We start from the raw sequence: 23252 nt of genomic DNA on the forward strand, positions 1-23252 counted from the left end.
ACTGTTGAGCTCGGCCGACCCGACATCGGTTATCGCAGTGCAGTGCTGTAATCACCGCAAAAGTTGGCCCGAAACCCAACAGATCCGTGGCAGAATCGGGCATAGTCGACAGCGAACCGGCCAATTGACTGATCTTTGCCAAGCAACCCGTCTTTCCGTGCATGTACTGCTACCTCGTCACATTTCCTGAGCACTCCAAAGATTTTCTATTTCATTCATCCTATCTCTCGACTCAGCGCACGACATTCTCGCGCTATCCGCCCTCCATAGCGGGAACGAGCAATAAACAGGGAGCAACACACAGCAGCAACACCCTCTGCGAGGCTTTTCGAGCGCAATCCACTCTTTCCGCGACTACTGCGCCGGCGCATTGTCATGGAGAACACAATGACCATGGATTTCTCGTCCGCCCCCCAAACAGGGAATACACCAGGGTCCTCTATAGATTCCACGATCCGTGACAACAACTTCGGCCCCCATATGAATGCTATGGGCAGAATGGGTGGCAATGCACCCGCTGGCGCCACCATTATTGACCCGAATGTCGAACCCTCATCGGCTATGAACCCACGATCGTAAGGAGAGCTCATTTGCAGTGTACTCGACACCTAACTAATGCGATACTTTGCCTCGACAGATGTGTCACCTGCCGCCGTCGCAAGGTCCGCTGCGACAAGCACATGCCATGTGGCAATTGCCGCAAAGCGCACATCTCCTGCATCTTCCCGGCCCCGGGCCGAGCACCGAGACGGCCTCGTCCGAAAGATCCCAACGCCCCGCCGAAACAAACGAGCGAGCGAGAAGTCGAACTAATGAAGCGACTTCGCAAGCTGGAAGGCATTGTGGAAGAGCTGAGTGGACAGATCGAGGTCGACCCACGCCAACCTACGAGCGCCGGCAATTCCCCTGAAGATTCGTCCCATCCCATCGGAGACGAAAGACGGTCGGAGAACACGGAAGCCTCGCCCTCTACCGCTCCGTCCGGGCGCACCACGAGGCCAGGTGAAATCAGGAGGACCACTAGCACTGGGGGAGCATAACCCGCCAGAATACCCTGAACAGCCCAATGCAGAGCCCTGGTGGTAGCCATGTTCATCGAGATTTTGGACGACTGTTACTTAATGATGATGGGAAAAGGCGATACGTTAGTAATGCGTTCTGGTCGAGGATGAGTGACGAGGTAAGACAGCCGTCGACGAAGAGCACTGACTCAATCAGCTAACGCTTGTTGCCCAGCTTTCGGCGCTTCGAGCGGAAACAGAGAAGTTCACGGACGAGGAGTCTGATGAATCGGACGACGACGGAAGCACTCCGGCCACATCTACATCAACCAAGGACCAGCAGGCAGATCATCATGCTTTCATATTCGGGTACAGGTCGGCAGATGTCGATCTAAGGAAACTCCACCCATTGCCATCACAGATCCCCTTCATATGGCAAATATACACCGAAAATGTCGACCCGATAGTCAAAATTCTCCATGTACCGACGATGGGCGACGTCGTCCGACAAGTAAGGGCTGATATGAAGAACCTAACGCCTGGGCTGGAGGCCCTAATGTTTGCAATATACTATGCCTCGATCACCTCCATGGAAGAAAACGAAGTGAGCATCGAAGTGTGAATTTACTTGGTTCAAACCACGTTACTAATAAACTAGGTCCAAATCAACTTTAATACAGACAAGACACGTTTACTCGATCAATACCGATTTGGTACTGAACAAGCCCTCGCCAAGGCCAACTTTGTCGGCACTTCAGACGCTATGGTGGTCCAGGCTCTCACCCTCTATATCGTTGTTGTCCGCAGAAACGACAGCACCAGATTCTCGTGGACGCTCACAGGCCTTGCTATTCGTATAGCCCAGTCTTTGGGCATGCACCGAGAGGGCACGCAATTTGCAGACCTAACCCCCTTCGAAATCGAGATGCGCCGCCGTCTATGGTGGACTCTCGTTGTGGTGGACCTCCGATCCGCCGAAGACCAGGGTACCGAGTTAGTGATTGCCGAGCGAACGTGGGACACGGAATTCCCCCTGAATGTCAACGACAACGACTTTGGTCCCAACATGAAAGAGTTTCCCCCGGAGAGACAAGGTGCGACTGATGTGACATTCTGTCTCATCCGATACGAAATTTGCAGCCTCGCAAGGAAACTGCACTCATCAGTGAATGCGTTGGCACCGTGTCCGAAAGACACCCATTTGACCTTTGAAGAACGCGAGGCCATGCTTCTAGAGATGTATAACCGCGTTGAGGCCAAGTACCTGAAGCCGTGCGACGACGCGAAAGGCGAGCTGCTGCACTGGGTGGCGGCCGCGATCGCCCGACTGATTATGGCCAAAATGAGTTTGACCGTCTACCAATCCGTCCTTTTTCCTGGTGTAGGATTGGAGGTTTCACAGCACGCCCGTGACCGCATTTTCAACTCCTCTGTCGAGGTCGTCGAGTATAGTCGATTGCTGAACAACGAGGAGAAGTGCAAACAGTATAGGTGGCTGTTCCAGACGTACACCAACTGGTATGCTGTGGCCTACCTCTTACTAGAGCTGAGTCGACGCGATTGGTCACCTCCTATGGAAAAGGCGTGGATTGCGCTCGGCTCTACTTTCCAAATGGAGCCGGCAGAATTGGCCAAGCTGCAAGGAAACAACGCAGTTATGTTCCCCATTCGCAAGTTGTTTGTGAAGGCGCAGAAGCATCGCGAATTGGAAATTGCGCGTTTGCGCAACGACCCTGTGGCAGCCGAGAAACTTGATATGACCGAGGACACCATCACAGCACCTATGGTTACATTCCAGCACCTGCCAAGCTCTGTGCGCACGTCGATAGCCCTCGATCGTTGGCGTTCACTTGTGGGCAGGCCGAAACCAGACAAGGCTCCCCATAGATCGTGTATGGACGTCGTCCCTGCAACTACCCCTCCGAACTCGGTCAGGACGGTCACACCCTCACCGACGACGACTACAACGACAACATATCAAAGGCAGCCTGAAACGGACTTCACTCCAACACAGTTCTCGTACCTCGATGCCGCCATGTCACAGGTTGTCTTTAATACCGAGAATCTATGGGGCGCAGCCTATGGTGCTGGTGGCTCCATGGGCGGAACAGACGGACTACCTGATGAAGGACAGCCTCGAATCACCCAATCGCCACAGAACATGTCAAATTATGCTGGCAATGGAAATTCTGTGCTCACCTCTGGATCTGGCATGTTTTCTGGGGATGTCTTTACCTCGCCCATGACGTCGTCGCAGTCGTTGCAACAACAGCCACAGTCACAACCAACCACAACAGCAACGCAGTCTGACAACAAGACCACAGCTCAACTCGACAACCCACCGCCTTGGGTGTGGCCAGACCCTGGTTGGAACTGGGGTCCGGGCGGTGCGAGCGGAGCACCGGCGCTTACAACGCCGGTTGCGCTTCCGGACGACGTCGATGTGAACATGGACGAGGATTTCAACTGGCAGGACTGGCAGCAGAGCATACGCGGGTTCGAAATGGATGCTGCCGCGGCCGCGGGTCTTCCGAACTTTCACGGTGGGTTTACTGGTGGATTATAGACAGGACGGACAGGGTCTGATCGATCCTGATTATGGTGGATGAAAGAGATATTATAGAAACGTGGAGAAGTGGTTAACGACGTCGCGGTCTTTTATTAGTATTATATCTAGGTGCCAGGTGTTATTTGTATATGTGAGTGTCTGTTAATGGACGTTTAGCGAGGTTGGCGCACACCATCATTCACGGGTACGGGCTCAGCGTTGTAGTTGTCTTGGAGTGTAACGGAGCCCCCTTTTTCGGCCGGGTTGGGCTTTTTTTCATGATTCCCCATTCGTTACGCTACATTTGTAGCCTTGTCCGTAAATAGTGCGATGGTGGCAATTAAGGGGAAGTATTTACAGGGTATTTGGGCAATACTGTTGAAGATTCGAAGATTGTTATTTAATGACGACGAGTACATAGACAGAGCATTTTGATGTGTATTGTGTGGAAAAGGGGGTGCTATGATTTAATGACTGAGTTTATCTGCTTTATACCCCTTTCTATGGGATCTAGTCAGTGGCTTGAAAGTGCTCACATCTTGATTAGTTTCGTTCTACATGCCAGTCATCTCATCTCTTCACGGAAGCCGGTGTGTGCAGGCTTGGGCGCATTATAGGGCTGTAGATTGTGACATTGGGGTAGCTTGTTGGTTCGCCTAATATTGATGATGCCGTTTATGATGCTGTTGATGATGCCCGACAAGGTGATTTTGATAACGGATGTAAAGATACTGAGCCAACATATATCTACTCGGACTCACCTTCGGCACTCATAGCAAACTCGAGATGCCGAAGAAAAGTAGCGAGGATGCCGGGGCTCATCTGTATGGATCGGTGTACTTCTTGTTGTCATTTCCTACATTTCAAGTAGAGTATCATCGTTTGCAAAGAGACTTGCGTGCGGTGTTATGTCAGAAGAACCCAAGGGTTGCTGGCTCGCTCCACGATTTTGGAATGCGACGCATCGCGAAGAGTAGGCAATGACCGAGAGAGAGATTATTGACCGCAACAACCAACGACAGCCATCTCGCATGCTGCTATAATGCCATAACCGGCCATATATGATAACAATGGCCAGGCAAGTGTTCTCCCAATGCTTACATTGAAAGCGATACATGGTATCAGCTGCTGGATTGCGGACTGTTTTCCTGGGCTTTGAATTCCAAGACGGATGAGTGTTTGGTCACTTGTCATTTTCTCATGTCATCATTACCTCAGGCAAACAAACAGGCGTACCAACATGTCTGCTTTCGGGCACCTCTGGGTAGTAGTCCTGGAATGCAGCATATGCGCCCCCCTGCCCGATGAGCCACCGACGAACCCCCAACAGCCCCATGTCGCCGTTTTGGTAGCCCTGCATGCCATGCAGGTCACATGAGGCCGAATAGCAATGGGAAGATTGAGGCTCGTCTTCAGAGGTCGCACTGCATCAAGCCCGCCACCCTCACAAGCCCGAATTCTCATGGAAATCCCCGATTGAAACCCGTGGAACGAATGCGACAGCGGGCCGAGGACAAAGAGGGAGAAACTCGAGCCGACGACGAGCTGCCAAGCTTTGCATGTATATCAGCTCGACCTAGGATGCTTGGGCTCTTAGTTCACTAGTAGCCATCGCATCTTGACTCGGGGAATGAAGCAAGTCCTTAAAGGGAGGAGAGTGGCACAGTTTGTGTGATTGGTAGCAAAGTGGAAAGCAGGCGTAGTTAACTCTGGGAGCTGGCAAGCTGGCAAGCTGGTAGGCGGTAGGCGGTAGGTTAGGCGCGACGACAGTGGGGTTGAGCTAAAACGTCCGCTGTGGGCCCCCAAAGTTCCAGCCTTCCCGGCAGACTTAGCGCGCAACCGGGTCTGCCTGACGACGGTTGATTGACTCTAAATAAAAACCCGTATGTCATCAATTGACGAGGCTGTGTAAACAACTCTACTTCTGCCATCTGTGTAGCCGGCGACAGTGTTCTCGAATTAGTCTACACCTCCCTTTCATCCTCATTTCCTTCCGCGCCATGGACCCAGCTCGACGAGCCATGATAAATGGCGGCGGCCGCCAGTCGCCTGCTCGAGGCGACATCACTTCTCCCCGACGAGACCCCAACACTCGGATTACAAAACAATCCGCACGACCCTCGAGCAAGACGAACAACGCGTACCTGACCCAGGATGAAGCATCAAGGAAGTGGATGAACGACGAGGACAAATTCGTCCTGAAGCAGTCCAAGAAGAAGGCCGACATCCGCGTGCGCGAGGCGCGTGCAAAGCCCATCGATCTCCTTGCCTTCAACCTGCGGTGGATTGACCAGGAACGCGATTTCTTTGACGACCATGAAGGCGATGTGGAGGTGGACGTGCCTGCACCGCTTGCGGTCATGGAAGGCCTGAACGAGGCCCAACTTGATGAACTGGAAGGGGAAATAACCTCGTACCGCTCCCTGGAGACAAACACGAGGAACCGGGACTACTGGACGGCCTTGCAGACCCTGTGCGCCGACAGAAGGCGCAAGATCAAACCCATGGGTGCCGAAGAACGCGCGGTGAGCTCTGTCAATCCCGATGTCGACCGAATCCTGGGCCCCAAGACATTTGAGCAGCTGGAGAAGCTCGAGGGTCAGATCAAAGCCAAGCTGCAATCGGACGAAGCAATCGATACCGACTACTGGGAGCAGCTGCTGAAAAACCTGCTGATCTACAAGGCCAAGGCCCGCCTGACGAAGGTATATGAAGCAATCAAGGAGAGCAGGGTCCGCCAACTACGCGAGCAGAACCCGGAGAGGGCAGATGCCCTCGCCTCCTCCACTGTAGCAAGCACACAGGATGGGCCTGCTACGGTTATCCCGGCCTCTCAGCCGCCTGCAAGAAGCATCCCAGCGCCGGGTAGTGCGCCAACTGCATCTGCGTCCACCAGTGTACCAGGAACTGCCAGGTTCTCCGCAACGGGTGACGAGGACTTCTCTCAGGCGACAAGGGCCCTCTACGAACGAGAGGTTGCTAGGGGTGTCAGCGAGAACGAAGAAATATTCACGGCCGAAGAGACTGTTCCCGGTACAGCCCAACCACAGTGGGCCGACAAGTACCGCCCACGCAAGCCGCGCTACTTCAACCGCGTGCAGATGGGCTACGAATGGAACAAGTACAACCAAACGCATTACGATCATGATAACCCCCCACCCAAGGTCGTGCAGGGTTACAAGTTCAACATTTTCTACCCGGACCTCATCGACAAGACCAAGGCACCCACCTTTAGAATTATCCGGGAACACGGCAGGCGGCGGGGCGAGTCTTTTGCTCCTGCGGGAGAGGAGGACACTTGCTTGATTCGCTTCATCGCCGGTCCGCCATACGAGGACATCGCCTTCCGAATCGTTGACCGTGAATGGGACTACAGCGCCAAGAGAGAGCGTGGCTTCAAGAGTAGCTTCGACAAGGTATGCATGTCTAAATATATCCCCCTCCCTTGCGTGGTGTTTCGCATTGTTAGGACACCCTGAACTTGGTTCGAGAATCTCGTTGGGACTTGCCTGTTGCTCTATGCATCTACTGTTCACCAGTATCGATACGAGCGGCCTTCCTTGTCGCGCGGCTTCTCTAGTCATCACCACCTGTGTGTGTGTCATCGCATGGCCCTTCTCTGGACGACCGCTTAACACGCGGGTCCTATCGTTTCTCCTTTGACTCGTGCGCACTTCACACACCCATCGGCCAACGCCCCTCCTGTTCCTCTCTCGTGTGCCTGGTTGCGACCCTGGTCCATGCCCTTTGCTAACCTCCCACGCGTGCAGGGTATCCTACAGCTTCATTTTCAGTTCAAGAAGGTACGTCTAAGTCACTTGCTTCAGCCGTGATCGATCATATACTGATGTACCCACGCTCAGATTTATTACCGGAAATAATGCTGGACTCTACGCTATTCACACGGTTACCTATTCGACGGTATGCTTGCTCGCTCGCCACGCACACAGCCGGTTGTTGCAAACCAATTTGTCATGCCGCATTTGACTCTGGTGACCCAACAGCTGGTAGTTCCTTTCACCTATTTATTTCACCTATAACAGTGTCCCGTTGGCGTGCATTCTGCTAGGATAGGGATGATGTGTCGACTTCTGCTTATTTCCACGGCTTGCGTGCTTCTGGTCGGAACACCGGTAGCGGTCACATAATAAAGTAACAGCGTACGGCATCTTCCAGGCTTATTCGATTTCCTGTAAGGCGCCTACTTTTCTGCTCCGCCTTGGTTCTGTGACACTCCTTTTGGGGAGATCGCTGCCTGTGAGTGACATGGCTTTTGCTCATCATCGATACAGCTTGCCACACCCACCCTCTTGCCTTATTAACAAGGCTCTAGCGTCATGGGCGACCTGGTAGACCGCCTGAGTATAGGACCACTTATCACGGCTCAACCAGCGGTCCTGCCGATGCAGGTGCAGCTGGGCTTTATGAGTGGCCCCGTGGGCGTATTTGCGCAAAACGGCTTTTATGCAAGGAAGCAATCAAGCAGGACTCCGCCATGTTTCAGAGAGCACAGTACGATGGTTGTTCTCTGGCGACCGTACTCGAATCTATCTTCCCTCCAGTATGTGATCATGAAAACGCTCCTTGCATCGCGATGGTCCCGTCTAATCTTGGAGATGAGCTGTCGTTCTGATCTGGGCGCTCTCGATGGCCGTATGCACCGTACCATGAACGATCTCCCCCCCTCAATAACGTTGAGGCTGCTGTATCAGAACTCAGATGTAGGGCTAGCAGCTAGTTTCCCTGATTGGTTCCATTTGGCGAAGTCTTGTCAGAGCTCTACTGGCATGCAAGCAACCGGGAGTGGAGCGGCATAGTGCCCTTGATTCCCGCTGCAGTGCTTGTAGCATCAAGGAACGGAATCGCGGCTCACGATGACCTGCATGAAGGGAATGAAGGGGGCAAGGAGCGAATCTAGGCAGCTCACATATCTCCTACGCACTTACTCTCACCTACATACTCCTGTCATCTTAGTGGCCGGCTCCCCATATACAATGGCCCTTGTAGACACGGACGGCACCATGGCGGCTGTTTACTGAGAAAGCATCGACGACCGCTTCTTGACGACACACATGCACCTACACACATACTCATACATACGTACACTCACACCTCTTACGTCTGCTCCAAGCTTCAGGTCACATCTGCGGAGCGGTGGGGCAGCTTCATTTTTCAGGTTACAGTCCGTCTGTTACCCAGAGGGCAACAGCTTGTGGTGTAGCCGTATGGAATACACCCCCTCTGCTTCTACTGGGAAACAATATCCCGAAGCAGCGTGGAGGAGTGTGTATGTGTATCTGCCTGTATGCTTGTTCTGGTCGACTTGTGTGTCTCTCTGTGTGTGTGTGCAATGGGATGCTGGTCCAAAATATCCCAACATTTCGTATGACAGGCCCTACAGACTGCGCGATGTCGTTTGCAACATGACCAGAGAGGGAAAACATGCATTGCGCACCGTGGATACACCCTGCTATCATGTACTCTGCCATGTACCTGCCGGCTAGGTACGCGGTACGTATCGCCAGGTATATTCTTTTACATAGTGAAAAAGCTCCGCGGGCGCACACAACAGGACCGATAGACCCTACGGTGTACACATACCTCTACGCTCTCACAACCGGGCAGGAAGCCTTGCACGCACACCATATCATACCATACCACAAGCACGCAACGCACCAGGCACTCAGCACTCGCTGAATCCGGCAGGGGTTGTTGTTCAAGCTTCCACTTCGATTTTCCAACCAACACATGCGTTGGCAACGGTTAGGCTAGCCGTGTACCTCTTTCAGGCTGCTCACTTGCTCACTTGCTCTCTTTTCCTCCTTCTCCCACTTCCAGTTTCCGGCCTATGGGAGCAAGCCTTGGCGCATGCTACCCAATCCGCCTTGATCTTCTCCTGGTGCATCTAGGCGCATCTGTCTGGCAGCCGATCCCTGCCCACCACCTTCCCAGGCCCCCTGCCCCCTCCCCTTGTCGGGCAAGGGTCGCTGTGGTGCTTCCCTTGCTCATTCTCACTCTATACCTAATAGGGATCTGATCTTTCACGCATATTGTGATGAGTGGCCCTGCCGCCTAGGCTCTACGTACCCTTTGCCCTTTGAGGACCTTGCATCCTTGTCCTGACCCCCAGGTTCCATTACATACTCCTACGTTCAAAGGAACAGAACAGACGAGAGCACCCTCTTGGACCAGCGACTTAGATCTGGCCCCGTAATCTAACTTCTGACCTCGAGACGTTGAACAACATCCCATAAGGCCCAGCAAGTCGCCTTCTGGAAGAAAGAATTAACCCGCCCTACCTTCTTCGTTTTGTTACTTGGCCATCTTTTGGTGAGCTGGTGCTTCTGCTATCTTGACCTTTATTCATAATAACTCGAGTATCCTGACTACTTGTCGTGTGGTCTCAAGTGGCTGCATTGTCTTCAAGTCACTTGACGTCGACTGTTCTCGTACATAAGAATAACCCAAACGCCGACTCCCACGCGCCATCGCCTCTTTTCGACAGACAATATTCTTAGCTGTCGTCGCTTGCTTGTTATACGCTTTCTTGGCCTCCTCCCTATTCTGGTTCGGCGGCCCGTGAATCTCGCTTGTTGCATCATCGTCTTGTTTCGCCTTCTTCCCGCGCCGGAGAAGCAAGAGCTTGGGACAGGTCACGACTAATACAGCGGTGTGCCATGGTTGTAGTCTACCTCTGCGACGCCATGCCCGTCAACTACACCCCAACTCCCACTTCGGACTCCACTGGCAATCCTAGACGGCTTTGCACTACGCAATCACCGGCCGGGGACCTCTCCAATCTAGACGGCTTCTACGCTTCCTCACCGACAATGGACGCTGCTGAAACCGTCCAACAGCAACAACACCCGTCCCATATTCCTCCCACCACCCTCAACACCACTGCGGCTATTCAAACGTATTCGCACACGCAAATACATTCGGACTCGTCTCCTGTCACTAGCATGATAGATACGCCGTCTAGCACCGCCGGTTTGGACCACGACGAGTATACCTACCAGGCCTCGCCCAGTGCAGCGCATGTTCCCTCTCTCTCCGCCAGGTCATCCGACACGAGCCCGAGAAGCTGGTCACCGCCGGACCCGGCACTCAACTACCCACAGGGCTTCTACCACATCTCCAAGGGCCAGGACTTTACTCCCTACGGAGGACTGCAACCGACCATTGTCACCACAGAGGACTCGTTTTCCACGGAGCCGATGGAAACGTGTCCCTACCCAGTCTCCGACTCCCCACTCCCTGGCGACTACGGCAAGCATGGCCCGGATACGATCATGGGCCAGGGAACAACAGGGATGGCACCAGAGCATACAGACTCGGTCATGTCTGCGGACTCGCCGCTGCCTAAGCACGAGTACAGCGGCTCCTACCCGTACGAGGAAGAGGGTGATGGCGGCGATATGTCTCAACTCCAAGACGATGATGACTCGCCGAAAGAGGCCGAGTCCTATGCTAAGTTGATGGAAAGGGCCTTCAAATCCAAGGCAGACCTTTCTATGACATTGCAGGAGTTGTACCAATGGTTCCGCGATAACACCGAAAGGGGTCGGTCGGAGTCCAAAGGCTGGCAGAACAGTGTCCGGCACAATTTAAGCATGAACGGGGTAAGTGCATCAAGTAACCCAGAGGTGGTTTATAATGCCGGTGACTAACCGCACGAAATTCTCGGAGCTACACAGGCATTTGAGAAACAGGAGAGAAGGCCTTCGTTAGGAGACCCAACTACAGCGTCCGGGGAGGCGAAGAGGTCCAACGTGTGGGTGTTGTTGCCTTATGCGGCGAAGCACGGAGTCGAGAGCACGACGCGCTTTCGCAAGGGCAACTCGAGCGGCAGGCGGGCGCCCTCTCGCTCGAACCAGCACCGGGGCACGCACTCGGCGCGAGCAGTCTGCGGGCGCAAGGGCGGGCTGACGGCCAGCAAGACCAAAGCGGCGAACAACCGCGCACTTCTGAGGCGACAAACCATGGGCCTCCTCCCCCAGCACCACCATTACCCGGGCAGCAACAGCTCGTATCATGCCCAGCAACGCCACCGAAGCATCAACTTTTACCAGCCGCGACTACAACATCATGATTACTTACAGGGTGGTCGTCATCACTTGCCCGAGGCAGACTATGCGCGGTCTATACCGCATCACGACGAGACGGAAGCTACCGATGGCAGTGGCCTCCTGCAATACGCGGGCCACCACTCGCTGGCTTCGTCTATGGCGGCGACGAGCATCGGGGGTGGGCAGGGCTACTACCAACCCCAGCCGTACTTGGCGAGCCAAGCCACGCAGCAGGCATACAGCCATCACGAATCCTACTCGCACCACCCCCAGCACCACCAACAGCAGCCACCTCACCCTTACCATCACCAGCGACCCGAATCCCGATTCAAGGTGGAGCATGCGACGAGCGTCTACGAGCCCCCGGTGACGTCGTCGCCGTCATCAGCGGCGATCCACGGCGTGTACGCCAGCGTCTTCACCAACGAGCTTGGGGAGGGTACGCCAGAGAACCCGGTGCGCCCCGCCGCTCTGCCCTACAGAACCAGCACTGGGTGGGCCGAGAGCGCCCAGTCATAACACAAAAACCAGGGTTCTGGGCGGGTGGATGGATGGGGTGGTAATGGGATATGGCTGGTACGTACATACTATACATACAAGAAGTGGTGGCCGGTACGAATGCGATACGCATACGCAGACGGACAGACGGACAGACGTGTAGGGGTGGGTGGTGTGTGGCATGGAAAAGAAGAAGAAAAAGTCACCACTGGTTCCTTCTGCCGCTGTTGCTGGGCATGCCAGATGAGTCGCTCTGGTTGGATGTACGGCAGCTGCCAGGGATAACAGGTTGGGTGTGGGGGCGGCTGCTGTAATAACCTAGTACATCTATTTTCTCTTCACTTCACCCATCTGCCTATGTTTTGTTTTTCTTCCATTCACATCCGTCTTTGGCACGCCCGAGCAGCAGGCGTTGGTCACTAGCATTTCTGGAAGGGCCAGGACATAGTCTTTTACTAGAAAGCGTCGCCACTAGAGCACCATGGTCAACGGCAGCGGGACGGGACAGTCACAATTCATTTCTTTCATCTTCTTGCAGCATGTATGTCCTGAGAAGTGGTACGATTCCTGGGAGGCCCCGGTGGGGGGATAGACGAACTCGACGATACAGACGAAGCGATTGCGAGGAGGGTCAGAATAACGTCGACAGGGACAAGGGTGCTTAGCTTGGAGAAAAGGCTTGGCTCTGGTCGATCTATCCACTTCCATGCACCCCCCATGCCCCCTCCTCCCTTTCCACCAACCCAACGACCAACAACGTGCCGCCGCTACAAGTACTTTCAGCCCAAGTACCGACCGAAATCGACCCCCCCTACTCCCCTCCCCTCTCCTCTCCTCCCTCCCTCTGCCCTCGGTCCTCTGCCCCCCATTACCAAAGGAGAAACGCCCGGCTTTCCGCTCCGCTTCCATTGGCAGGACGGCGCCACTCGTCGACTTCCGCGACGTCTACTCCAAGCTGTCCAAGCTGGGCCTAAGCTGGATGCGGCAGAAGAAGATGATGAAGAAGACGAAATCTGGGTTGAAGGCGAGAGGGTCGGGTGGAAGGGAGGGGATGCAATGCACAAATGAGGCATTTCATCTTGGCGGCCCGGTGGACGTGAAAGTCTATCTCGAATCCCACTGAATAAGATCGTCTTCCCCAAGGAGACTTCCGACTTCCGACTTCCCTCAATCGCTAGGGGAACAACCACGATTGGCAAGTGGACGGGGAACGATGCCGGCCCACCCCCGCTGCAACACCGTTAGTAGCGCCCCCCTCCTCTCTACATGCCCCGGAAGCCTGCTGTCTGTCACTTGTCAACTTTCCTCGAATCTTGGGTGGTGCGACTCTCCGTCCCCCATCCCCATCCAGCTAATTGGGACGCGCGAAATGAGCGGCCAGAGTGTGTTGGAAATGATACCGTACCATATCATTTACATGATGCAGGGTAGCCGGCCGCTGAGGAAATGACGTTACCTGCGACGACTCGACTGCCGCTTTTGTATTCTCCGACCCGTCTTTCCTCCTATCTTCTGCTCTCTCTTTTCGATCCCTTCCCACTTCCCGTCTCCCATACCCTCCTTCATCTGGCGCAGGGTAGCTTCGCCTCATCTGCCGATATGCGAGAACCAAAATTCATAGCATAATCGCCGTTTACTTGCAGTTCGGCGTCCCGCTCGACCCAATCGCTGTTGATCCCGAGTTTTGCGTTGGGTGCCACGTTTCATTCTCCTCCTGCACTTCCTTTCGGTATCATGTTCCTCAAGTACCTACCCATTTAGACACACGAAGAGGGACGGGATAGTACAGGGGGTGGCTCTGCTGCCTCTACCGCCTCTGTTCCCGTCGCCATAATCGCAATATGCAACTAGAGATACCCAATCATGATGGGGAGGCCACTCGCTTGAATTTCCCTTATCTTTCTTATTTATTTTTTTCACCTGTTCCTTCTTTGTCCTTTTCTTTTGGGCAATTGCACGGTCTTGTTCTCACTTGTTTACTGTATGATTTACTTAGCTCTCCTCTCATCTTGTTGCTTGATTACGAAGGGAAAAGGTCAATTATGAAAAGAAGAAACAAGACTTGGGTTAGAATGTGTCACATTTTGGGAAGGGTCACGGTCACGGTCATGGGAATCATGAGTTTTCTCAATCAGACGAGACACGCCCAGGGAGCAAATGAGAAGGAGGAAGGGCTAAGTCGGTTGGGCGGCTGTCAGAACCAACACAAGACTTGACCCTCGGGCCGGGGGCAACCGGAGGCAACCGTGACTGGACGCAGGTGATGATTCCATCAAAGCAGGCTGCGGTGTCCCAGACTGATTACTAATTTGGTACAGTAGCATTCGTCAATGGATTTATGTACCGACCTATGTATGTAGATGTCCGCGCGGACAATTGTTATGTTTCTTCATCACTTGGTATTCCTTATCGCGTTCTGCATTGTCAGCGGGCGAAGTGGACATTCTGCGGCAGCCGGCAACCGTAGCTTTGTTACTAGTTTTTGTGTGGCGTGACATGACTGCCGCAGCTTTTCTTCTCTTCCCTTCGAGGACAGGAAGCGAAAGCAGCCGGCAAGCTAAAGCTTTCCCCGGATCTCGGGTCAAAAAAGGGTTCACTGCCTGTCTCAGTGTTGCACTTTTGCGTTGGGATTTGCAGCATAGCGCCGCTGACGGACCAGGGGGGAAGAGGCGGGGGGTCCTGGACCAATGTAGAGCCACTGGTGAACGAGAGTCGAGTTAGTCTCCGAAGTGCCTGGTCCTTCAGCCAAACAGGGGTGCCTCATTGGCGTCCCGAATACTCGGGCGACCCTCTAGCTGCTTGGCGTTTTCAGCTCCATTGAGTCGCCCGTCTGTCTTACACACCACCCATCTCTATATGGTGGCGGGATATGGATGTACTTGTCTACTGTGTGGTTTTTTCATTCGGGTAACACACACCCACAAGCACACATCATTTTACTGAGATGCGGTGTTGTCATGTGGCTATCGTGGCTTTGGGGGTGCCGTAGCTTGGATTAGATTGGAATGGGAACGGAATTAGAATGGAATCTTGGACCCATGATCACCCCCCATCATATCATGACACGGCCCGATCGTGAACGCACAAAAGTGCCTTTTGGCCCGATGGCGAATATGAATACGACGGCGGGCTCATCTACCGGACCGTAGCTGGCAGACAGGCTTGGGATACAGCCAATGCTCATCGGGGGTGAAAGCACATGTACACACGCTCTACTTTCCGCCGCCAGTCACGACACCTTCCATAGATGCATGCAAAGTAAATCATCGAGCGCCGCAGCTGGACCGACCCACATTAACACATGATAGCTGGGGAGATATAGCACCGGCGGCAAATGTGCATTAGGGGGTACGCCTGGCGAGTCGACTGGATACAGAGGACGAGTCTCCTCTGCAAGGTTCCTTAAGCGACTCTGCCCTCGTGCTGTATCTGTGACGATGGTTTCCTACCAGCAACAGAAAGTGAGAAGCCATTCCGGACGTATGCAAGCACCTTGTGGCAAATGAAGTGAGGGGTGATTTCATGTCCCCTCCCCCTACCCCCTGACCTGACCTGACCTGCCTCAACGGCTTTCTTGTGCGATGTAATGAAACAGTGGCAGGGCAGAAGGAAGTACAAGCAAGGCATGTACTTGTTCGCGCTGATGCTCGAGTGGCCCCCAAGCACCAAGAGGGCAGAGGCAGCAAGGGGCTGGAGTCCTTCCCATGCTTCCCGTCCGGGCGGGCCTCGAGCCCAGCAGACGATGACCGCTATGGCCGAATCACAGACGGGGAGCTCGCATTAGCCTAGTCAAACAAAACTACCGCTAATCGCTGCAAGGAAAAGTCCCCAGAGATGCAACCTTCTTTAGTGTAGTTATAAATAAACATGCCGTCCTCCAGCAGCATGGCAAAGGAGTAACGGATGTGTTCTGGGTGCATTTCCTAGCTTCCCCCGTCCACAGTCTTGTTAGTATGAGACAATGGGCGACTATCCCACGCGGTGACGCCGAACACAGCAGATGAAGAAAAGGGAAAGGGGGAATACCCGCGATACTACACGTGTTCCGTATCCCTTGACTCAGCCCTGTGCCTTGCTCGAATTCCCATCCCTTAGGGGAGCTACAACAATAGAAATCCGTGTGGCTCCCCCGTTGCGGAGGAAAGTGAAACGCTTCAAGGGGGTCAGATACGCACGTTGCGGGGGGTGGCATAAATCAGCTTTCGGAGATGGTCATCATCACTGACGTCGTCGGTCATCGCGGACATCGGGTCTAAATCACCACATTGCTGGCCGCGGTGGGCAGGTGATATGCAGGATCGGCCCCAAACCCCTTCGCTTCGCTCACTTCCCGATGAGCAGCAGCCCTCTCCCGACCGGCCGGCCGGCCAGCCGATATGGGGGCTAGCTCCTGGGCTAAGATAGGCTAGACCTCGCAGTTGCAGCCTGGTTCTGATGATGCGGAGATCGGAACGTTGCGATGCACTCGAATGCTATGAGTGTACCATCCGAAAAGACCTTACATCCAGGTGGGCAGCGAACGGCGGTGGACGTCGAAGCTCGATGGGCCCGACGGTTTGGTTTGGATGTCTCGACGTGGCCGATGGGAAGGCAGGAACTGCAATCCAAGCGAATCAGGAAGGGAGGTCCGTCACATTGACAGATGTCATCTGCAGGCCTCGCAGCTGCATCCATCACTGAATACAACCTGAGGCTTACGCACTGACCGCTGCTCTAAGAGTGTTACTGCTAACAACAGTTATTGGCGTGGCTTGTAGGCGCTTTCTTTCCCTCATGACTGCCGCCTGGCCTAGCACCTACCGCCTAGCCACCACAACCACCACCACCACCAATTCCCATTGCGACCTCATCCTCAACCTCAACCTCAACCTCGTCAGCTCGACCCAGAGACTTGGTAACCACTAACCTACAGGACCAGCGCAAGGCTTTTCCAATTCCGGCCACGAAGGATCAATCATGCGACTTGGATACCACGACGGCCGACAATTTCTATCTATCTGTCTCTTTCATCGTACGACGCCAAGCAAGGGTGTACCATAGGGCCTCCTTGGGATGTTGCTTTCGGCGGCAACTAATTTTGTACCTCCTAGTCGTGACGCAGATGCTTTCACGACGGCATTTTGATGTGATGCATGCCTATTCTGGACATTGATGACTTCGTCTTGGTAGAGATGGCGATCCCTGAGGTGAGCAAGACATACCATGACGCATCCCTCCCATTCAAGTAAGCAGGGAACTTGGTATCACCGAAACACGTCCTTTGCGCAATCTAGATAAATATCACCAATCGGCGTTTTCGAGCGAGATATCGCGAGAATGCAACCTGGTCTGCGGAACTACAGTGCTCTTACCGCAAGTAAGCAGGTAGCCCTCTACCTACATAGCTGTGTCGCGCGCAAGCAAACATGGCGGCTAATTTGAAACTCGACATTGGGAGAGAACACAATATACGCAGCAATGCAAGCCCTCTCCGATCTCTCCCTTTCGCATCATGCGAAGTGCATACAAGACTGACAGACCAACCGCGTCGGCGCAATGTCCTTTTGTTTCTTTAGATGAAACTTATAAAGAAGCGTTATTAACAACATACGATACCGTGAAGCGACCAACCGTATTCCATTCCTCTACCTTGTCGATCACTGTCTTCCTTTGAAACCGGGGTGGATGGGTTGAAGACCCTGGCGTCATTGTTAAGACGGCTTGTACTGCGCGTGTGGCTGGAAACACTTTGGCTGCATCCCTGCCTTCTGCCCTTCCGTCTTCCGGGGGCACAGTTGATTGACGCAGCGCAGGAACCCTTCCCTATTTACAAGGGGGCATGCCTACCTACTACCTACTGACTCCCCCTTTTCTCTCCCGCTTTTCTATGCACCAGACCAGGCCAAGTCAGGATATAGGTACAGGCACTTATGCAAGCCTAAGAGCGAACTTGTCAACGCTCCCGCGTATACGACGTGCCTCGTGCACAAACAAGTAAGAGGCGATGGCGTTGTCGGAAGCTGGGGTGGCTGCGGGGAAAGGAGATATCGATCGCTGGGTTCTCTATTCTCTTTGGCTCGAGCAACTCAAGTGGCTGGCCTCATAGCCTGTCCTCGTCGAATGGAACGCCGGGCTTATCTTCTCCAACAAGGTACTGCCCTATTCAGTACCCTACAAGCCTGCTCATGATAGTGACAAGTGAGTGAGCCCATCTCCCCCATCCCGCCCGCCAATCATATCCTAACTAGGTCGCCCTCCCCCTGGTCCCCCAATCTCGGTCCCGACTTTCGGTCGAATTCTGTAGCTGAATGGTCCTTTTCTTCATGTCAGCCGCCATGTTCATGATGGTGGCTCGGCCCGAGGTAAAGTGCCAAATCCCGAAAGAAACACACACGGCGCAGCAATTTTCGCCTCTCTCGATCGATCTCCCTGGCCGCCCTCCATCTATGGAACAACTGCTCTACTGAGGGCTGGAAGTTGCTTACACGCCGTTCGACCTTTCCTCTCCACACTTGTACATGTAGCTACGTACAGCAAGTAGATTATGAGGCACGCCTGTCGGCCGGCGTAGCAGGCAGATCAACTGCTAATATCATCTCGTTGTCCCTCCCTTTGACCGGGGAAAGGCTGCTGCCAAGCCGCTCTGCCGCTAATGCCTTCATCAAAGAAGGGTGCCGCGGCAGGCAACTCTATGTACCCATGACGCCTCGTTAGGTGTTACCACAGGCGTGCATGCATGTACCTCTGTACTTACTGTACGGTCCATTTGACTAGTGAGAAGACGGAATCGCCAGGGAACCGAAAATGTCTCCACGCATATCTAGCTGCGTTTTTCTTTTTCATCGTGTGTATTCTTGTCCTTGGTTGCCAAGTCTAATAGATATAGCTGCTGGTTGGCCATGGGCATGCAAGCTACTTGTGGTGCTCAGTAATACGAGGTAAGAGGCGCCGTGTGTGGCATCGAACCTTGGATCTGATATTGTTCGTTGGCTGGGGCGGCGATGTAAACAAAAGGAATAGTGTTTACTGCAGAAATGGTCTGGCTCAAGCTAATGAAATAAAGCAGCAAGTCTCCGGGCGGCGCCTGAAGATGCTGTCGAACAGCCAGCCAGCCAAACGCCCAACCTTGCGCCACCCCAACTCCGCCGGCCATGCAGTCGTCGAGAAACGCTGGATGGTCTATTAGAGGCTACTACTACTAATGAACACCTTATCTGGAGGCTGAAAGTATTGATTCAAGAAAACAAGGGTATCCATCCAGATAGTCGCAAAAGCCACTTTCGTTCCATTCAAGGCGGACATCGTATCACCAACAAGCTACAAGGAGAAACCAGATAGGTGGTGGTACCCACGTGGCGTGTCGCGTGGTGTGGCATTTCCGTGCTACTTTGCGATTTCAGCTTCTTTAGCCCGCTTGGTCGCGTTTGTATCTGTCCAATTCCTCCCTTGTTTTGCTGCTCTTGATCAAACGGAAAGTAAAGGGGGGAAAGAAAAAAAGAGTCATCCCAACGATAATCCTCGTATCGCTTTCGTTAGGAGACCCGCACGTACGGCACTTTCTGCAGTACGGGAAACGGCATCGCTCTGGTTTCCATCTTTACGGGTGCCTCTCAGTGAGCTGAACAAGATGGCGGTGACGATCTGTATGTATGTATGTATGAGTGGGCAGGCCATTGGCGAGCCTTCAAACGGTCACTGGAAAATGACGACGAGGGGATTTATGTAGGTGGTACCGACGCATGTGACCTGAGTGCCAATTCAGGGTGACAGGTAGGTAGGTAACAAGAAAAGGGGGCGGCGAGGGTGGTGCTGCAGAGAACAATGGAATACCCCGACAGGGCCGCGACATGTAGACAATTATGTCGTCGTTGCCGTTTGAACCCCTCGAAAGGCTGTATCAAATGCGGTGAGCCGGTCATCTAGATGCATAGTACAGGTTACCTGCCTGCCATCCCCACCGCCCGCAGCCCTCCTTCTTGATGCCAGTAAGTGAGTGAGGAATGCTGCTGTGTCCCCCCGAGACAGCTCCCAACCATGACGCGCGTTTGGACGGGGGTGGGAGAGAACTGGAGGGAGCTCACCTGTGGCCACTATTCGTACGTCCCCCCTCCCCAGCGACATCACGACTACATCGTGTCACCTAGCACGGCAGTTTACAACAACGTTGTGGGCGCCGTGTATGACAGCGTCCCCCCCATTTCCATCGCGATGTGATGCCTCAGATCTCCTTTATCCCTTGCAGCTCCCAGCATCATCGGGCGGCACCTTGCCTCTCATGGCGTTGATAGATGCCGAAAGGGGGCTTTTGGCTGTAGGCAAACGCTATCTGTGTAACCTCAGGCTTACCCTTAAGAGACCTCGCCCCGTCCGTGGCATTCGCCTATTGAGGCGACGATTGATCTTGACTCTCTCAAGTTCCCGTAGAGTAATGGGCTGCTGTAAGCCCGACCCGGCGGGCGGCCGCATCCCATGCGGGAATAGGGAGGCGGCATATCGTAGCTATGACCCCCAGTAGGGGGTGTAGAATAATAATGTTCGTTGTCATCATTATGGCTCTAGGACGAATAGTCAAGTACGAGATGTAATGGATTGAATTAGCCATAGCTACATGCAACTGTGCGGTTCGAGATGTTCGTAGCTGGCGGGAGATTGACTATATGGGCATGATCAGAACCTTCGCTTCTTCTTAGCGGGCGCTGCCGCGGCCTTTCGCTCCAGCTCCTTCGCTAGCTCCACTCGCCTACGCTCGGCTACCTGCTCCTCTGTCTCTTCTTCTTCGGATAATTCTTGCCCTGCGTGCTTTGAGCTGCTCTGTTGTGCTTGCTCGTCTTGACGACGCCTGCCAATCATTCCCAGCCGACCAGCCTTGGGCTTGGTTGCGCTTGCTGTCGTGGTACTGCTGTCCTGATCTAGAGAAGGCGACCGCGTCTTTCCAGTAGTTGCTGACTTGGCTTTACCCCCTATCATGCCGAGCCCGCCCTTTTTCCGTGGGGAAGGAGCCGGTTTGGGCAGTGAAGGGGGTGGGGGTGACTTCGCTTTCTTGGAGCCGTCATCCGATTCTGTCGCATCATCATCATCTTGACGTGACGGTTGCGGCGGAGGCGGGGTGGGCGACTTGACAACCTGTGGTGTTGCTTCTCGCTTCCTTCCGATCATCCCAATCTTCTTGGCTGGTCCTCTCTTTGGCGATGGTTTCACCGGCTCGGCATCAGATTCCGATGCTGTATCATCATTGTCTACTGCGGTGGCGCCTGGCGACGATCGAGGGTGTTGAGAGGCTCCTCTGCTGCCTATCGTGCCTAACTTTCGCGGCGGGGGCTTCTTCGCCTCCTTGCGTAGCGCAAGGGAATTGCTTGGGCCGGCATCAGATCCATCGCCCTCTGTAGTACCATTGTTTTCTATTGTATCAAGTTGTTGCCTCCTCCTGGAAGGCGTGACTTGAACCTCGAAGTCATCATCGTCATCCGTGGGAGTGCCGGGTCTCTGCTGTGTCTGAGTCTTTTCTTCTTCCTTTGCGGTTTCCGTGGATTCACGAGCAAGTGCTGTCACGGGTCCTGGCCCCATGTGGTCCCACCAGTCGTCCAAGTTATCCGACGCGCGGATCCCAACATCCTTCATATGGATGGCATTAGGACCTCCGAGAACATCTTGAACAAGTGATGCGGTATCACTAGAAGCCGGAGTACCTTGGGACATGTCCAGTCTCCATTTCGACCTATCAAATGGAGCAAGGCCGCTAATTTTGGCATCCGCTGTCGCTCGCGATACCCTGCGCTTCCCGGGCAAGGCGTTGAAGACGTCTTCTAGCCCTGTACCCATAGCATCAAGCTTGTCTATCAGCTTATCGATAATAGCATCCTTTTGTCGAAGCGCAGTCATCAAATCTTCAATCTCATGAGCCCGTGCGTGCTGTGACTGGATCAGGGGAAGTACAAGCTCCGAAGTGAGTGAGGCGGGCGACTGCCTGGTGAGATTGACAGGCCAAATCAGTGGTTTCAGGCCGCCTGGGAGGGTACAGGTGATGAGTAGCACAAGCCCTCCTTCCGGGGCGGCTTCCAAGGTGAGCTTGGTATGATGGTGCTGCGGACTTGACGTGTCAAAGGCAGCCTGGAGGTAGTCGAGCAGGATGGTCATCTGATCAGGGCCTTCGGTGAGATCGATGCTGGTATCCTCCTGGATGCTTCGGGCAAAAATAGCCTTTCGGTCTAGAGACTCGGTCCAGACATTGGCTAGATCGGACACATGCAGTTTGTATGTGTTGGTGCCGAAATTGAGTGAGACGATCAAGGCGGGAATGCCATTTCCAAAGGCCGGCAGCGGCACCCACTTCAGCGTCGTTGCTGTCATGGCGAGGGCGGAAGGGATATCCGGTGCCCGAGAAAGGGTCAAGAGAGGAAACGCAGGTATGGAAGAGACGCCGCGAATGCTGTGTAACCGGATTTGAAGGGAGGGCCGCTATTGCATAGTGTTCAAACCCTAGATAACCTGGGCTCTAAAAACTCGCAAGAAAGTCCCCCCCAAACCAGCCCAGACACCGGGGTTGGTTAGACTTTTGAGGTGATGGGCGACTTGAGCAGCCAGCCAAGTCAAGATGGAAGTGGCAACGGCTCGTTGCAGCGGTCAAGTTCCAATTCGGGCGGCGAGACAATGGTGACGATACCGAAATAGTAGGCGTCACAAGCCACCAATGCTGTGTAGCACGGCCAGATGAACCAAATAATGACGATGATGATGACCTTGTTGTTGTCTTGTTTCGAAGTCGTGGCCGGGGACACAAAGGCGGCCTTGTTCCTACCAAACCAAGCGCCAGGCAGACGCGACAACGAGCCCAAGTCCAGTCCAATTGGATCGAGGTCGGCCCAGGAGTGTCTGCAGTAATTCTGCAACGATCCAACGACGGCAGTGCACGGACGTTTCTAGCTCGATGCTGTGCCACCCTTCAATCTTCAATCTTCTATCGTCTATCCAAGGCTTGTCTTGATCGGATACACAGCATTCAGTCAAAGGAGGATGGTGTTCTGGAAAGCAGCTTGTATCGATACTTTCACCTGAAGAACCTACCGATTGAAAACGAGGTCGATGCTGTTTGATTGATCAATCGAACCTGAAGGAGCAGCTCTGTCTGTGCCTGCCCCCCACACTGCCGCTCCTGCCTGC

General features: G+C 53.9%; 6 protein-coding genes across 6 annotated transcripts; 5 read left to right on the forward strand and 1 right to left on the reverse strand.

The window, feature by feature from the left end:
* Nucleotides 1–387: 387 nt before the first annotated feature.
* On the forward strand, nt 388–3567 carry PG998_008387 (Bikaverin cluster transcription factor bik5; the record flags this gene model as incomplete). The annotated part of the gene is made up of 5 exons (XM_066875203.1): nt 388–575; nt 638–979; nt 1036–1180; nt 1237–1605; nt 1660–3567. 5 exons carry the CDS (start codon nt 388–390, stop codon nt 3565–3567), a joined length of 2952 nt encoding a protein of 983 aa, XP_066731148.1.
* Nucleotides 3568–5549: 1982 nt separating this feature from the next.
* Nucleotides 5550–7028, forward strand: PG998_008388 (uncharacterized protein; the record flags this gene model as incomplete). The annotated part of the gene is made up of 1 exon (XM_066875204.1): nt 5550–7028. One exon carries the CDS (start codon nt 5550–5552, stop codon nt 7026–7028), a length of 1479 nt encoding a protein of 492 aa, XP_066731149.1.
* Nucleotides 7029–10226: 3198 nt separating this feature from the next.
* PG998_008389 (uncharacterized protein) lies at nt 10227–12137 on the forward strand (the record flags this gene model as incomplete). Its single annotated transcript, XM_066875205.1, has 2 exons — nt 10227–11171; nt 11247–12137. The coding sequence occupies 2 exons, from the start codon at nt 10227–10229 to the stop codon at nt 12135–12137; spliced, it is 1836 nt and encodes a 611-aa protein (XP_066731150.1).
* Nucleotides 12138–12833: 696 nt separating this feature from the next.
* Nucleotides 12834–13184, forward strand: PG998_008390 (uncharacterized protein; the record flags this gene model as incomplete). The annotated part of the gene is made up of 1 exon (XM_066875206.1): nt 12834–13184. One exon carries the CDS (start codon nt 12834–12836, stop codon nt 13182–13184), a length of 351 nt encoding a protein of 116 aa, XP_066731151.1.
* Nucleotides 13185–20129: 6945 nt separating this feature from the next.
* On the forward strand, nt 20130–20309 carry PG998_008391 (uncharacterized protein; the record flags this gene model as incomplete). The annotated part of the gene is made up of 1 exon (XM_066875207.1): nt 20130–20309. The coding sequence occupies one exon, from the start codon at nt 20130–20132 to the stop codon at nt 20307–20309; it is 180 nt and encodes a 59-aa protein (XP_066731152.1).
* Nucleotides 20310–20762: 453 nt separating this feature from the next.
* On the reverse strand, nt 20763–22442 carry PG998_008392 (uncharacterized protein; the record flags this gene model as incomplete). Its single annotated transcript, XM_066875208.1, has 1 exon — nt 20763–22442. The coding sequence occupies one exon, from the start codon at nt 22440–22442 to the stop codon at nt 20763–20765; it is 1680 nt and encodes a 559-aa protein (XP_066731153.1).
* Between the last annotated feature and the right edge of the window lie 810 nt (nt 22443–23252).

Source organism: Apiospora kogelbergensis, assembly GCF_038363985.1.
Source record: "Apiospora kogelbergensis strain CBS 113332 chromosome Unknown utg000005l_segment0_segment0, whole genome shotgun sequence".
Taxonomy (NCBI): Eukaryota; Fungi; Ascomycota; class Sordariomycetes; order Amphisphaeriales; family Apiosporaceae; genus Apiospora; species Apiospora kogelbergensis.